This window comes from Mycteria americana, chromosome 1 (genome assembly GCF_035582795.1).
Source record: "Mycteria americana isolate JAX WOST 10 ecotype Jacksonville Zoo and Gardens chromosome 1, USCA_MyAme_1.0, whole genome shotgun sequence".
NCBI lineage: Eukaryota > Metazoa > Chordata > Aves > Ciconiiformes > Ciconiidae > Mycteria > Mycteria americana.
Genome location: NC_134365.1, coordinates 166,676,971 through 166,694,172, shown reverse-complemented (window position 1 = coordinate 166,694,172; position 17,202 = coordinate 166,676,971). Strand labels below are relative to the sequence as shown.

The 17,202-nt window shown below is 40.4% G+C and overlaps 1 protein-coding gene across 1 annotated transcript in view; it reads left to right on the top strand.

The window, feature by feature from the left end:
• The window catches only part of GPC5 (glypican 5), a 777,907-nt gene that overhangs the window by 150,288 nt on the left and 610,417 nt on the right, over window positions 1-17,202 (top strand). The window contains exon 4 of the mRNA XM_075491967.1: window positions 15,850-15,983. Within this exon, the coding sequence (XP_075348082.1) occupies window positions 15,850-15,983 (134 nt within the window). The remainder of the gene's footprint in view (window positions 1-15,849; window positions 15,984-17,202) is intronic.

The window sequence follows — 17,202 nt, the reverse complement described above, 5'->3', positions numbered from 1 at the left end:
GGCAGTTGGTAACAGGAGGTCAGCAGAGTACCCAGCACCAGGATCCCACTGCCAGGCCAGAGCACACTGCTTCCATGAGGGGATCATGTAGACACTGCTGATTTTCAGAGAAGAGTCCCCACCAAGGACAGACCACAGTCTCCATGGGCAGAGACCACATGTGAACTGAAAGATACAGTAGCTCAGATGTGTTGCATCTTCTTCTTTAGCTATTCCTCTCATTTTTGAGATTATATGTGATACAAACTACTTCTTCACTTGGCTTTTGACCTGTCTCTCTACCTGTGCTGTTTCCTTTAAAAGCAGACACCTTCTGGTTGTTTTCATGCCTTGTTTCCACGGCAAAGTGTGTGACACTGTTCTTTTGTCATCCAGCATACCAGCTCTTGAGTAGCATTGTGCTGCTGCTGCCAGGGCTCTGCTACAGGATCTGTTAGGACTGCAAGGGACAAACGTCCTTGTTGAGCCTGTCCCTGTTCACCCTTTCTTACTCATTCTGCCTGGGCTGTTTTCACCTTCCTCCTCTAGACATAATGCTTCCTTTTCTTGCTGGAAACAAGTGTGCAGAATGCTGTAACCACTGAAGATGTCATTGACACTTTCCAGAGCAGTTTTCAGGGCACTGCCAGACTAATGCAGCCAGTGTCATTGTGTTTTCAGCATGTCAAAAGCCTTCATTTTTACAGTGATGAGGGGGCAAGGTCATCGTTGCATTTTTCAGTGGATAAAGAGGGTGAAAAATCTCAAGTGGAGGGAATAGATGGAGTCTCCTATGGGAGGACTTTCTTCAAAAATAGGGGGGAAACATGAGAAGACTTGTGGATAGAGGACACTCTATCCTGCTGATAGTAGTCAATCTTTTCTTGCTTCAGATGTTGATTTGGAAGGGACACACATGGGCAAATTATAACCACCCTGGAATCTGCTGGAAGGACAACACAGCAGTTAACAAGCAATCTGGGAGATTTCTGGAGTGCAGTGGCGGCAACTTCCTGGCATAGGTGCTAACAACGAAGGGTGCTCTGCTGGACTTGATACTTACAAACAAGGAAGAATGTGTCAGGGATGTGACAGTCAGGAGCAGCCTTGAGATGGTAAGAGTTCAATATCCTAAGAGGAGAAAGCAGTGCAAAAAGGAAGACCACAACCCTGGATTTCAGGAGACCAGATTTCAACCTCTTGAGAGATCTGCTTGGAAGAATCCCATGGGGTATGGCCATGGAGAGTAGAGGGATCCAGGAGAGCTGGTTGATATTCAGGGATCACCTCCTCTATCCTGACAAGTAGGAAATCAAGCAAAGGCATCAGGAGTCCTGCATGGTATAAGCAAAGAGCTCGTGACTGAACTTATAAAGAAGGAATGTTTAAGAGGTGGAAGGAGGGGCAGATGACCCAAGAGGAGTATAGGGTTGGTGTCCAATATTGCAGGGATAGGGTTAGAAAAGCCAAGGCTGACCTGGAGTTGAATCTGGCAAGTGATGGGAAAGGCAGCAAAACAAGAACTCTACAAGTACATAAACAGCAAAAGCAAGATGAGGGAAAATATGTGCCTGCTGCTGAGTGAGGCAGGGGAACTGGTGACACAGGACACAAAAAAGACTGAGGTATTCAACGCCTTCTTCGCCTCAGTCTTTACTAGTAAGACTGGCCTTCAGAAATTCAAGGACCCAGAGACCAGGGGGAACATCTGGATCAATGAAGACTTACCCTCAGTGGAGGAGAACAAGGTTAGGGCACTAACCTTAGAGCACTTAAACAAATTGGACATGCATAAGTTCATGGGGCCTGATAAGTAGCACCCACAAGTGCTGAGGCAGCTGGCTGATGTCATTATGAGGCCACTCTCAATTATCTTTGAATGGTCTTGGCAACTGGGAGAGGTTCCTGAAGACTGGAAGAAAGCAAATGTCACCCCTATCTTAAAAAAGAGTAAGAAGGAGGATCCAGGAAACTACAGGTCAGCCAGCCTCTCCTCAATCCCTGGAAAGGTGATGGAGCAACTAATCCTGGAAACCATTCCAAACACAAGGACAAGAACACGATTGGGAGTAATCAGCATGGATTTACAAAGGAGAACCATGCTTAACCAACTTGATATCCTTGATAGGACAGCCAACTTGATAAGATATGGGTAGAGTAATGGCTGATGTTTACCTCAACTTTACTAAAGCCTTTGAGACTGTCTCCTACAACATTCTTAAATATAAGATGACAAAGTGCACAGTGAGGAGGACTGAAAACCAGATGAGTGGCTGGGCCCAGAGGGTTGTGATCAGTGGCACAAAGTACAGTTGGAGGCAAGTCACTAGTACTGTACCTCAGGGGTTGATACTGGGGCAAATGCTGTTTAATGTCTTCGTTAACAGCCTGGGTGATGGGACAGAGTGCACTCTCAGCAAGTTTGCAGACAATACAAACCTGGGAGGAGTAGCTGATACACCAAATGGTTGTGCCATTCAGAGGGACCTTGGCAGGCTGAACTGGCCTGAGGGGAATCTCATGAAGTTCAACAAAGGGAAATGAAAAATCCTGCACCTGGGGAGGAGGAATAACCCCATGAACCAATACATGCTGGGGGCTGACTGACTGGAAAGCAGCTTTGGAAGAAAGGACTTGGGGGTCCTGGTGGACACCAACTTGAACATGAGAAATGCACCTGCACAGCAAAGAATGCCAACAGCCTCCTGGGCTGCATTAGGCAGTTACCAGCAGTTTGAGGGAGGTAATCCTTTCCTTCTGCTTGGCACTGGTGAGGCCACATCTGGAGCGCTGTGTCCAGTTCTGGGCTCCCCAGTACAAGAAAGATATGGACTGACTGAAGTGAGTTCAGCCACAAAGATGATTATAGGACTGGAGCATCTTTCATATAAGGAGACGCTGAGAGAGCTGGGACTCTTCAGCCTGGAGAAGAAGAGGCTCGGGGGGAATCTCATCGATGTGTATAAACACCTGATATGAGCCAATGAAGAGGAAGGAGCCAAGCTCTTTTCAGTGGTGCCCACTGACAGGACAAGAGGCAATGGGCAGAAATTAAAAAATGTGAAATTCCGTGGAGCAGGTTGCCCAAAGAGGTTGTGGAGTCTCCATCCTTGGAAATACTCAAACCCCAACTAGACATGAACCTGGACAACCAACTGTAGCAGACCATGCTTGAATAGGGATGTTGGACTATATGACCTGAAGAAGTCCCTCCCAACCTAAACAATTCTGTGATTATGTGAAATGACTTAGAAGGTGGGTGCATCAGGGGAATATTCTTACCAAGGAGCCAGCCATCTTTGAATCAGTATTTGTGGTGGGATAGGACCCACACATGGGCATCATGGATGAGGCAGGAACCCATCATGTTCATGGTGTTCTTCTACTATTGTACGATGTGGGCACTGGCTTCATTGCATGGCTGATGAACATTGCCATGCAAGGTATTCACTACCACGATATGCTGTTAAAACTGAGTCTGTACAAGACAGTACACATTGTCTATATCACATATTTTTGGTCAAAGCAAAAGTGAATGAATTGCTTCTTATACAATCTCAAAGCCTGGATGAAATTCCCCAGGATGGAATGATAAAAATTGAGGCCAACAGAGTGATAGCCCAGACATTCTCAAAGGAGTTAGCCGCAAAGCTGTATATCAACAATAGGTGCTTTTGTTCTCAAGAGAAGTGGAGGTATTGATGATAAACTGTGGAAGGAAAATGAGCCTTGGTTTAGAGATTGCACAGATACAACCTAAATTTGATGTTGTGGGAAAATTAATTATATTGTTTCTATCACCAAACTATCTAACTGGACTCAGCCTTGTACTCCTTTAACTTTCAGCAAGTGTGTATTCCCATTACCAATTTGTAAAAGTCAAACCCTGAGTGCGCAATATGCCATATAGTTCTTTCATACTTTTTTAAAAAAGTAAAAAATTAAATATGTAATTTTGGAATAAAATTGTGGAGTGCTGCCTGAAGCTTTTGGCATATGTCTCTGCCATCATTACTTTGCTGAATTTAAATTACTTGATAAATTGATGAATTTAAATTACTTCACAAGATCAATATAAACTGATTTGTGGAAACTACTGAACAGTAATTGTATTTAAAGTCCTCATCTTACACATGTCTGTATTCTAATGTCAGTGTGTTCTAAAGGAAGGTTTGATATCTAACCAACGCACAGTTGAACACCATGACCTTCCATTTCTCTCCATTCGCAGATATGCATCCAGCTGTAGCTGTGAAAAACTGTGGTGCTTGTATAATAAAGTATGGCATATTTTTATACATCAGTCATTTTTTTTAATGTAGCATGGAGTAAGCGTACTGCAGTCATGACCTCTATCTAATTCAGATTCCTCTGGTGTTATATTTCACTTCCCCATTGTTTCAAAATGGAAAAGCTCCTTGCTGCTGTCAAAAGGTTTTCTTCTGAGGCTAAACTGGGCTTCATTCATCAGAAAAGAGAATGGAGAACTTTGAAAACAAAGCAAAAATCAACAAAGCAAGTGTTTATGGCTTGTTTGTAACTAATGAAAAGTTGTTTTCATTAAATAGTAGGCTTTCTTCCTACCTAAACATACCTAGTGGTTTGACAGCTCTTCCCATCTTTTCTGGTTTGATCCATCCTTGCTATATATTTCAGTAGCTTGCACTTACTGAGATCTGAAGTATTACCCTTATTTCTGTAGTCTTGGCCTCTGTACCACACACTGTATACTACCACTATAAATGCCCATGCTGTTTTACAGATTTTGTAACTGAAATCGGTCTTTTCCAAATAACAATAAAATCTCTGCTACAATATTTAACATAAAAATAGTGGTAATCATACCCGGAGCATCTCTTGTATGGTGGAATCCCTCTTGTAAGCTCTGTGCTGCAGAATTCTGCTCAAAATCGGTGTCCTTTTCCAGTGCAATTGGTCTACTTGCTTTTAATGTGTAGAAAAAGGGCTTCAAATCATGCATAGAATATTAGCAGAGGCAATAATACATCCATTGTTATGCACACATTTTGGAAAAGTGTGTGTTAGTGTATGATCTGCTCCTTTCATTTATCAGGGCATTGCTTCTCAAGTGCAAATTGGAAAGAAAAAATAAAATTGATACACACTGCTGGACATACACTTGCTAATATTCTGTTAGTGTCTTTATTTTAAGGTTTATAATACACTGGCAGATGTGTGGCAAACAATGGAAGCACTCGTTTCTGTCAAGAACTTCTTCTTATTATTTCTTATTATTAAATATAATAGCAGAACATGAAGCCATGAAACCATGTCTGTCTAAATAAAGTAAATTGCTACATTCCTCAGCTTCTCAGCATTTGAGTATATGATGGCACAGCTTTCGGTACCTGTTTCAAGATACATCATTTTCAATTCCTCTTCTTTCGGCCAATTTTCCTTTCAGTTATGGAAATGAGAGAGGACATATTTCTCACCTTTGGTGAGAAGAGGTTCAAATCCAGTGTCAAGTTCACGTCTCACACTTTTCTGAAAAGCGCTTTTTTTCAATTCAGTTGCCAAATTGCCCAGGTTCCTCCCCTGCAGCTCCTACAGTGGGGTTACTTGTTGTACGGGGTGCAGGTGCCCAGGCGCTGGCAGGGGGCTGCAGGGGCCTCTGTGAGGAGAGGCCGGGCTGCCCCGTGCCGGACACAGCCGGTTCCAGCCAGCTCCAGCCGACCCACCGCAGGGCAGGCCTGAGCCCCGCGGCCAAGCTAGTGACGCCTCAGGGGAAGTGTATTTAAGACAGCGCAAAAATGATGCATGGCAGTGAGGAGTGAGGGAAAAAAGTGAGAGAAACAGCCCCGCAGACACCAAGGCCAGAGAAGGAGGAGGGGGAAGAGGTGCTCCAGGTGCTGGAGCAGATACCCCCCCTGCAGCCTGTGGAGAAGACCATGGTGAAGCAGGTTGTGCCCCTGCAGCCCATGCAGTCAACCATGGTGGAGCAGATATCCACGCTGCAGCCTGTGGAGAACCCCATGCGGGAGCAGGGAAAAGTGTGAGGAGGAAGGAGCGGCAGAGACCAAGTGTTACGGACTGACCACAACCCCCATTCCCCATCCCTGCTGCGGGACCTGGGGGGCTGAGTGGAGGCGGAGGAGTTGGGAACGAAGGAGTGAAGTTGAGCCTGGGATGAAGCAGGGGGGGAGGGTGCTAAGGGGAAAGGTGGTTTTAGTTTTATTGTTGTTTCTCACTATCCTACTCTATTTTTAATTGTCAATAAATTAAATTCATCTCCCCCAAGTTGAGTTGTTCTTCCCATGACAGTAATTGGTGAGTGATCTCCTTGCCTTTATCTCAACCCACAAGCTTTTTCATCTTATTTTCTCCCCCTGTCCTGTTGAGGAAGGGGAGTGAGAGAGCAGCTGGGTGGGGGTCTGGCAGCCAGCTAAGGTCAACCCACCATACTTATCAACACACACACATGGCTTTGGCAAACAATGCTGAATAGTGCAGGCTTGCATAAGGTATGTTCAGTATAGACTGCCAAGTAAATAATGTAGGAACATATCATGGCATGCATCATGCATTCCTATTTAATGTGTTTAGAGCAAATCCACTTCACAATTTGAAATGATTTGAATCTTTTGTTAAATCTTTCAGTTTGCTGCACTTCCTTCTTAAGATTGAGATCTGTTTTGTCAGGAAAGCATAGGATCTTTAATATACCTCCCCTTTTTTCTTTTTTAACAGAAGGTTAGGCAATATTTGGGCAAAATGCACAGATGCAGAATGGTCTTCCTCTTTCCATTGACTGCATAGGGACTCAGAGGTCTGAAAATGTGGAGTAAGCAGTCTGGGCTGCCATCATGTTCTGGTTTTAGTGACATGGTAGGTGTCTAACTCTGCTTTGGCACCATGGCAGGCTTGTCTGAATGTGTCCACTGGGGAGCTGAACTGAAGGTAAGGAAGATGCTCCAAGAGGCTGAAAATGCTGCAGTGTGGTTCTTCCTATTTGCAGAAAGAGAAGAAAGGAGGCTTTTCACTCCTTCCCCAAAGCCAAGTAAAAGGCACGAACAGGTGTAAAGGAAGAAGTCAACTGAGAATCCTTTCTTCACGCTTTGTATGTGTTTTCTTTTTTCTTTGCTCTTCCTTTTTCATTATGAAACAGAATAAATGCTCACAAAGAGAGCTACTGAGCTGAGCAGACCTCTGGTGTCTCACCTGGCCCTTAAATCACTAACCAACCCTTTGTACTGGAAGAGAAAAACTTTGTGAGGGCAAATCCAGAGATTTTGAAGCAAATGAGTTTTTCAGACTATTTTGGTCCCTGAAATGATATGAACGTGTATGAATAAGTGACCATCTTGTACATCACAAAAGATCTTCAAAGAAAACTGGTTTGTCCAGGTTCAAATAAGAGGGTGAGGAGATACTGAAACACTTAATATACAGACACAGGAAGCAAACCCACTGATCTCATAAGATGTAGTTTGGAATGAGGGAGAAACACCCAGGTTCTCTGAAATGCTGACTAACTAGATAGTGGTTTTCTCCCCTCATCTTTTTTTTTCAGATGTTTTTTGATTCTTTATTATCATGAAAAGGTGACCCTCCAGTTATCTAAAGAGTTGTTGACAGTGTCTTATACTAAATGAAATAATGCTTTATGACTGTTACTGTAAGTGTGCATGATTTTATTGACTTACATACTTTTGTTGCAGATCTTACTTACAAAACTGCTCTCCTCTTCACAATTTTGGGACGTAAATTGTAGCCTGCCACAAAGTGTAAACACATTGTGCAGATACGCTGACACAGCCAACTTGTTTTGCTTCCACAAATTCTTTATGTATTGTAAGTGGTCATATATTTTTTAAGTGAGTAACATGCCTGCTAAAGGTTATAGAGCCCCATTTCTGCTTTCATTGACAGTCACGTTCCTACTGAATTTCTTTTGGTTTACAGAGGTGACCCTGGACAGACTTAGATTTAACGAACAATTCTGCCTGTATCAGACAAGAAGGCATAATGTTAGCCCTCTACGTCAGAGCTGTGCTTGCAGGGCACACAGAAGTAAGGAGCAATAAAGTATATTTTAACTACTAGAGAGCATAGATAAATCAGTCTAACTACACACAGGCAGCTGATGTTTGGAAAGGGCTACTGCCGGTTTTATATAATTGCTTTTCAGAGGAGAACCACAGAGTGTTTTCGCTGAACATAAATGAAACACCTTGGCATCCACTGAAGCAGACTTGAGTCGGGAGAGCTGGCAGCCTCTCACAAGAAGCAGTTTTGTTGAACTGCCTTTGAAGAGTTTGAACTGGCAGTGCTGTATTCTGGCTGCAGGGTAACTTGGCTGAGAACATTAGGATTTCCCCTGACATTAAGCCATTAAAAAAAAAAATCACTTCCTTCCCTCCCACCCCCATTCAGAAGGAGAAACTATTTTTACTGCCAGTCTTGCTGAGTGTTAGTCTCTCATGAAAGGAGCAGCAGAATTAAAACCATTTAAGGTTTTAGTAATTAAAGAGCAGAAGACACAAATTAAAAGTATATTAACTCATATTTAATGGGCTATTAGATTTTATTTTACAATCAGAACATGCAAAATTATGAAGGAAAACAGAGATAATTAAAAACTGACAAGATATGAGAACAGTCTCAAGAACTTGGGCCGAGCACTGGTTTTGGTAGATGGAGTGGTAGGAGGAGGATGCAAGTCTCAGTCACATGAAAGCTGTGGACTGTGGCTCCCAGAATCCAAAAACTTAGACAGCAATCTTTTGCAAAACGGTATAAAAAAATTGCCGATTAAAAAAAAAAAACTGGTTTACAAGCTGTTAGCATTTTTGTCTCTTCCTTGGTCCTCCGTCTTGACTGTAGATTTCCCCAGAAAGCTGTACAGCAATGGCACTGATGCTGCAGTAGTGCCAAACAGAGTGGAACAGTTAGTTCGGTATCTCCAAGTTGTACTTTTATTTATATATCACAGAAAATTATTTTCCTTTTTTTTGCAACATGTAATCCTCTCAGTTTTTTCTGATGAGGCTACCACTGCCTTGCTGGTGAGTCTACATTTTGTGTATCTGCAGTTTGCATTTATCATTACTCAATACCATCTGGTTGGGTGTGGGGCAAACTATTACATTTAACAAGGTTGCTTTGAATTGGATTAGTTATTTCTTGAGCTTGAAACCACTTGCAACTCTATCTCACCTGAAAAATTATAAATGCACTTTTTCATGTATCACCTGAGCATTTAATTACACTTTTGAATAAAATTGCTTTGAAATTATCATTATTTGGCAAGTCCATTTAAGATTTGTCTTGCAGGTGATTATAAATTGAGTGTTTAATAATTTGTGCAAGCATTATTCTAAGTATCAGCTTTACTCTGTAATTCTCTAGGCTGTTGTTTACAATGTTTGCCCCTTTCAGCTTGTCTTGGACTTCTCTTGCAAGTTCTGTGAAATGATTAAACCTATGTATGAAACATAAAATTATAAGTTGCCACTGTAACTCCAGAGCTTGCTTAGAGTTCTGGATGCTTAAGACATATTGCCAAGGGTCCTGAGGCTAGAGTGGAGAAAAAGAGACAACTAGTCACAGATACAGAACACAAAATTTCCGAAGAAAACACAGGAAATAATAAAGTATTTCTGCATGATTTCCCAGTGTTGTAAACACTGTCTTAGGAAAGCGCAGTGAAGTACCACCAATCTCATTAAAGTCTTTTTCCTGTCCTGAAGGAAAAAAAGGCCGGTTGTACCAAATGCTCGCTCTCCTTGTTTTCAAGAACTTGAATTTTGTCTCAGTAGGGAATACTTTAATCTTCCATGCACATGTGCACGTTCTCACATATCAAAACACATTTTTCTTTGCAACAGAAGTTTGATATTAAATAAGCAACTGTTACAAGCAGCAAACGATAAAAGCCTGTTTAAATGCTTGGAAATACTGAAATGCTGGTGCTCCCTCTTGTGGTTTAACTAGAAGAAGACAAACCAGTGAAACTAGCGCTAAGCGTGTGGCTGTATTGGCTCCTGCAGCAGGAGCTCAGCTGGAGATTATTACAAGTTAAAAGGAGAAGCTAATCTTACTTGGAGAAATCTTGATTTTCACCTGCTTAGATGATCAGAAAGCGCTAAACCCTTGTGTTGCCTGGTGTCAGAGAAGCCTATCCTCTCCCGTGCTGCTTGCAGGGACTGGCTGGCAGAATGAGGTGCAAAAAAAGAGTATGCTGTATTGGTCTTCCTTTTCTCCTCTGTCTGACACAGAGGAGACATCTACCTGAAAGTATTACACATCCACTTGCAAGGATTAAATCTGAATCAAGGAAACTTCATAAACGTTTAATACATTGTTTTTCTGGATGAATATTTTGAGTAGTTTGGTTAGTAATCTGTTGCTGGAAATGCTTGTGACTCATCAAGAATCTGTTTCTCGAAGAAAGTATTCACTTGTGTATTCCTAGAAAATAAAATAAAATTAACTTAAGTACAATTTTTTTGTAACAAATGTATCTTCAACCAGTCCGTTCCTGCCATCTCATTCTAGCTCTGTTTTAGAGTTATTAGACTTCAGCTGTCCATTTGCTCATGAGTGTTTGAGGGGATTCAACTGTAAGGGTTGGTGGCAAATTTGTGATCTGATAGCTAGAACTGAAAGCCACCAGACTAATCACTAACTAAAACATGCATTAAATAAAAGCAGTTTTAAATGCCTGCGTGGACTATGGCCACACTGATGGTTTACAGGTCTGTGAGACTGTGTCAATCTAGTGAATACTTGACACATACCCCATTTACAGGAAATCCTGGATATATATGTATCAAAAACTTACAGTGCTTGCTAAAGTTAACAAAACAAGCATGAAACAGTTAAACATAAAAGAGAGGGCAATTTTCAGACTCCTGGTTCTGGTTTCCAGCTAGAGCTGAGTCTAAGCCTAAGAGGTTTTGTATCCAGAGAAGTGTTTTCTTCCCTGTTACTCTATGCACAGCAGTAAGAACTAGTGAAACAGACTGCAGACACACTGCAAGACTAGAAGATGCTCATCTTTTCAGTGTGTTTCACAACACCCTGTGACCCAAGGTGGAGCAGAGAGTCTCAGGATTCCTGGCCCAGTGGCAGCATTTAAAGATTATGGCATAGTTAATCACTGAGACTTGGCATATCTGGTTCGAAGTGCACCACAGGACCGTGCATTCAGTTTGCTTCAGTCATTTGATGTAAAATCATTTCAGTAGAAATGCTGAGGTCAGAAAGAACCATTTCTGCAGTGGGAAAAAAAAACCAACAAAAAACAAACCCAAAGGATGTGACTGATTTGACTGATTTCTCCTATTGAGCATGTGAACTTAGAGGACAGTATCCCACCATTATTGATATAATGCTCACATCATTGTCCAGTCCTGTGTAAATGTAAAGGTTTACAATGCTCCATTTTTCCAACTGTAAGTAACCATAAGTAGACATTCTACGGAATTGCACCAAGGAAAATCAAACTGCCATAAAGTTCATGTGTGGCACTAATTGCAATTTAACTGCATGGTTATTAGAAGAGCTTTTAATTAACCCAGTCATCATACTGTGGCATACAAATTGTGCATAATAACAGCATGCTGAGTATAATGACAATAGGTTTGTCTGAACTGTGAAAATCAGGAGTTTTATAATCTTCTGAGATTTCTTTTTATGCCCTTAAATATTGTGCAGTATTTAAGAACATTTGACCAAAAGAAAAAAAAAAAACAAAACAAAACCAGAAAAACCCCTAGTAAGCTGCTGAAGGCTTGTCTGTTTTAAAAGTTCATAGCAGTCTTTAATTCTTCCTGAAATTCAGTGAGATGTTTAATTCTCTCCTGCATAATATCTTTGGTGATTTTTCAGTCTCACTTTTCTCAGGGTATTTTCAGTCCCCTTCGAGAATGATTTTATACTCTCTTTTAGGATTTTGGGTTTGAAGCCAAGAAAAATGCTTAGTTTGTGGAAACATTCAGTGGGAAGACCCTTTCAGTCAAATTGGAAGATAGTAAGAACACATTCTAATCAGATATTGCTGCAAAATGGTCATTTGTTAGAACATTAGTGTACTGAGAGCATTCCTCTTCTCTCAGAGTTATGATTCCAGTCTGTGTCTCTCAAGACTGGCAGTAATAGCACTGAATGAATTTTTTACTTGGAAAGTTAATTTTGCAGCCCAAAGGCTAAAAATAAAGAAACAATGTGGATAATGGATATAGTTGTAGTCCTTCTGAAAACACTGGAAATACAACTAAGTGGCATTACACTTATCCCGAGTACTCATTCCTGGAGACCTAAAGAATGCATCAAAAAAAAGCAGACATTATTACAGAATTTTTTAGGCTATTATCACCCCTGTACTGGGAAATGAGATACTGACATTTTGGTTTTCAATTATTTGGCTCACAGACAGAACAGGCACCTGAAGGCAAGATAAGAGTATATGAGCTTTCCATGTGCACAAGTTTACTGAAGAAACCGGGTGACAATGAAGACTGGGCCAGTGAAGGAGGCAAAAGTACATTTGGCATGCATAATCAGTTAATGGTTTAAACATGACGTAAAAGTGACAGCCACTGGTGAATAGTTAAAAAAAGACAGATTGGGCTCAGCTGGGTGAGTGATACAAGTGTGATGTACGAAAGCCAAAAAGAAGAACTGACACCACACAAAGCCAGTCAGTCGGTCAGTGGTCCCAGGGGTTTAAATATGAGAGACGAGAAAGATAACAGATGATGACATCATCATTGTGCGTGCTTGTGCACGCTGAAGTAGCTCACCCTGGAGAAACTAGGTCTAAAGAATTGACTTTGCTAAAGGTCGGTGAGCTAACTTTCAGCTGTCAGAGCTGTTGCTGTCGTTAACGGAAGGGAGTTCCCAGCAGTATGATTACTGTCATGCACTTCTTTGTGGGAATGGCAGAGGTGTATGTGGTGCTGTACAAACACTTTTTAACTAATTAGTTAATCATTTAACTAATGCTGTTTTCAGAATTTTCCAAAAACGGCTTTTTGGGAAAAAAAAAAAAAAAAGTTCTTAAAAAGACATTTCAGATAATGACTGGATTTTTATGGTATTTATACATATACATTTTACCCAAGATTATTTTTTTAAGAAAGATTTTTTATTTGAAACTAAGTTTTATTTTTAAATGTGTCAGTGAATGCAAATTTCCCAGTATTGCACAATGCATTTCTTGACACATTCACTCAAAAGAGAATAAACAGAGAGAAAGATCATTAGACAGTATTTTGAAGCAACCATTTAATACATATAAAACAAATATCATCCATATTCCAAGCCACTATGACTGTAAAAATTACTGATTTTCTTTATTTGTTCATTTTAGTCGGAGTAAAATATAATGAGATTTTATTGTAAATTCAAGAAATATAGATAGCTGTGGATTCTCCTGCCTTCCTAGTGGAGCTGAATGCATATGGTTGCTTCAGTTTACTATAACTGGGGCCAATTTGTTTGTTTCTTTCTTTCTTTTTTCCCCTGACCCAAAGGACTGGTACTCATCTGCTTGGGGTCTGTATTAGCCAGTGACTCATCTCCACCCTGTTTCTCCTCCCCTCACAGGCGCCCACCCTGCATGCAGTCAGTCTCTGAGAGTGCCTGGACGGCTACGGTGCCTCTTTCAGATACATAAGGCACCTAAGACCTACAGCAACCTACACACCTAACCCAGGCCTGTCGTGAGCCAGAGCCTCCTTCCCAAACATCTGGATCTGACTCTATCTGTCTGTCAAACCCTTATTTTTATTCTTGATAAGACAAAGAGTTGTTGAAGAGTGTATGGCAAACTGGAACTGAGGCAACCCAAACCATCAAACCATGAGTTGCTTTTTCATAAAAGCTGATCATAAGCATAATGCTCTCCGTGTCACATCAGTGAGCATGAGAGAATATTAGCAAGTGAGACAGGTAAAAGGACAAAAGGATTTTTTGCTTCTGGTAGGTCTGCCTTATATTGGAGTACAGTGACCGATGGGATAAACTGCTGCAGAGGGTGGCGAAATGCAGCACCGAAGGGACAGACTTGCACAAGGATAGGTGAAACCTAGAAAGAGTGTAGAGACTTATGGGGCGGGCGCGTGGTAAGTGGGATTCCAGTTAAGCTGATGAAGATCATGGGATAATGCGCTCTGAAGAAGAGCTAATGGGGGAAATAGTGGAAAAGATGTAAGGGAGGTTTGAAACTGAATTTGAGGACAAGAACAAATGTAGCAAGATTCTGTCCAAGAAGACACTGCCTCTGATAATAAATGGTGAGGTGAATACTTCAAGTGATGTTTAAAGTGTATCCCATGAAGTCCCTTAAAGGACATTAGCCATATGCCCAGGGACAATTATCTTGCAGATAAATTCATGCACCTCATTTGAAGGGTATTCGAACTATAACTCGAATGCCTAAATTAGGACAGGTGAGTTGCAGCCAAAAAGAACTATTCACTTTCAACCTTACCCTCACTTTCAATTCATAAAGTGAACACTTATTCATATGTAGTAAAAATACTGAGTCTTTCTTCTTTTGACTGGCCTAAGCAAGTATATTCAACGAGTCTTTCATTATCACCACTTACACCATGCATAACAACAAAGAAACTCATCAAAATTAAATATGTTCATTTTATTTTAAATTTTAAATGTATTGCTTAACTAACACTACAGCAGTTCTTAGTTGGAAAGGTGGTCCTTAAGACTTGCACTTTTCTCTTTAATGTGTGTGATGGTAATGTCAAACAAGATTTATTTCCTTTCTGTGTTCTTACATTTGGGGATATAAAATGCAACAGGAAACAATAATCCTTGTTGTATAACCTATGCACCCTTTCCTCTTTCTCATGGTAGCATTTTGAATATGTTTCTGCTTCAAAAACTGGATCCCTCTCTTAGAACCAACAGCGATCTCCTCTCTGTTTTTCTTTTTAAAAAGTTGACTAGTTATTGAAACCAAGTTTTCATAAATCACATACGGTATTAGTTTTTCAGTAGTGCATGCGTGCTAGCTTACACAGGATTGTGCTGTTCAGTCTCTTAATATCTTGTCTGATGTGATCCCCAGCATGAAGTATCTCTTATTTAATAAATATGTATGGCCCTAATTATTTTTATTCAATGACTAGGAAAAATAATGAGCTATGAACATGAATTGATATCTTCTATTGTACAAAATGCTCAGTATCACATTTTACAAAGAAGAAAATGGGATTCCACGTGAATTTGTATCTATTGACATCTAGATCAGAAAGCCAGACATATAAAATCCCTTGATATTTTCAACATCTATGGTCCGAATCATTAAACTTACATCTTGGATCATTAAATTTACAACTTGCAAAGTTGTAATGCAAGTTTCCACTATGCTAACTGTTCACTATATGCTCTGGGTAACTGTGCTGAACATGCCATAATAATTCATCAACCCTGAAAGAAATCATGAAGTTCAATGCATATTAAAAATGTGATCGGGGTATATTACAGAAAAAAATGGAAATATGCCGCCGTTCACAACACATCGTGTTCTCTTGAGGTTACTGTTACCATCTGCATAACAATACACGTTCCTTACAGGAAGTAAAAAAGCCACAATCAATAAAATACGTGTGGTGACTTGCTTACACACCTGGTATTCCTTCAAAAGGAATAATTTTATTTGGTTTTTTTTCTACTGTAAAATGACTAATTATGTGTTTACTGCATTCATTATGGATATAGTGTTGAGAAGTATGATAATTAATGGTACTTTTCTTAGCTTAATGTCCACAGAACTTTCTTTCTTATTAAAATGGACTTAAACTGAATTGAGAGATACATATTAATTTTTGTTTACATGTGTTCCTTCCTCCTTCTTGTGGCTTTTTTTCCTTTTAGGTGAACAAGGTATGTGGTCCTCCTGTAAGGAAGCCTACGCAGTCTCCGGGTTGCTCCTTTGATCAGAACAAAGATAATCAGGGGTTGAAGATGTTCTCAAGAGACAGTGAAGAAACCCTCGCCAACAGAAGAAAGTAAGACATTACTTTTACAGCCAGAAAAAAAGAATAAAGTAAGCCATTAATTTTACAACAGAATAGATTATAGTCAATGCAATGGCATGCATTACTAGAGAATAAATAAAGACTGCAAAGAATGAAGAATTTCAGCAACACAATCTGCTCTGTTACATTTTGGAAAGAGTAATTTTATGACTAGATTTTGTTTTCTGAAATAATGGACATATGACCAGAGTAATTTTGTGTGGTTTAAAGTATTTAAGAGTGGGTAACATTGGTAAAATATGAACGTTAGCTCTATCTTTATGTGTAAATTTTCAAAATGCATTTAACTTGCACACCAGCAGGCATTGTTACATCTGTCAAGAAGTGATTGTGACTTTTATCAGAAGAGTATTTGTACAAATTGATCAGACAGAAAAAAATGAATGACTGTTCTTACATACCTTTCTACCGTGAAAAGCGAGACAACTAAGCATTTAGGGCTAAATCTTGAAATCCTCTTTCAAGCAAGTCCAGCTGATGTTTTTCTCCGGCTGTTTTGCCAGTATATAGTGAATTGAGGTGACTGCAAACACTTGGAGACGTGATTAGACCTGGCTCAGCATTACAGGGTAAAATTTGCCTAACTGCATATGAGCTAGGTGTTTAAGCTGCCATTGTAGTCTATGGAGAGGAGTACTCAATTGAGCTGCCTGCACAACTACAAGCATCCAGTGCCACTTGAGGATACCCTCGGGTATCCCAGCTGATCTTCTGCTGCCAAGAAGGATGCAGGTGTCCTGTAAGTTGTATCATCTATTCCAGCCTTCCGCAGATATCCTGGATAGCTAAGGGCCTCTCAAAGGCCAATCTATCTTTAGACAAATTAATCGAGTCTTTAATGATCATAAGGAGTAATAGCACTGTAAGGAGCAAGGATAGTATTACAGTTGAGACTAAAGGCCCTATTATGCAAATAAAGTACAAAGTTAAAATCAGAAATTTAATTTCTATCACAATGTTTATTAAAATACAGAGAGGTTTTCTTTGTCCTCTGTTTCCTTTCATTTCACTTCGCAGTGCAGAAGGAAACTGAAGTGAGAGAATTGCAGGGAATAATTGCTCACTCCTGATGTCTGTCGAAGAAAATGTGCCTCTGAGCTTCAAAGGCAGACCATTCTTGTTAGTGCAGGGTCCTTCATGTTCCAAATAGTGGAGAAAAAAAACCCAAACACACACAGGATTTAGAGAA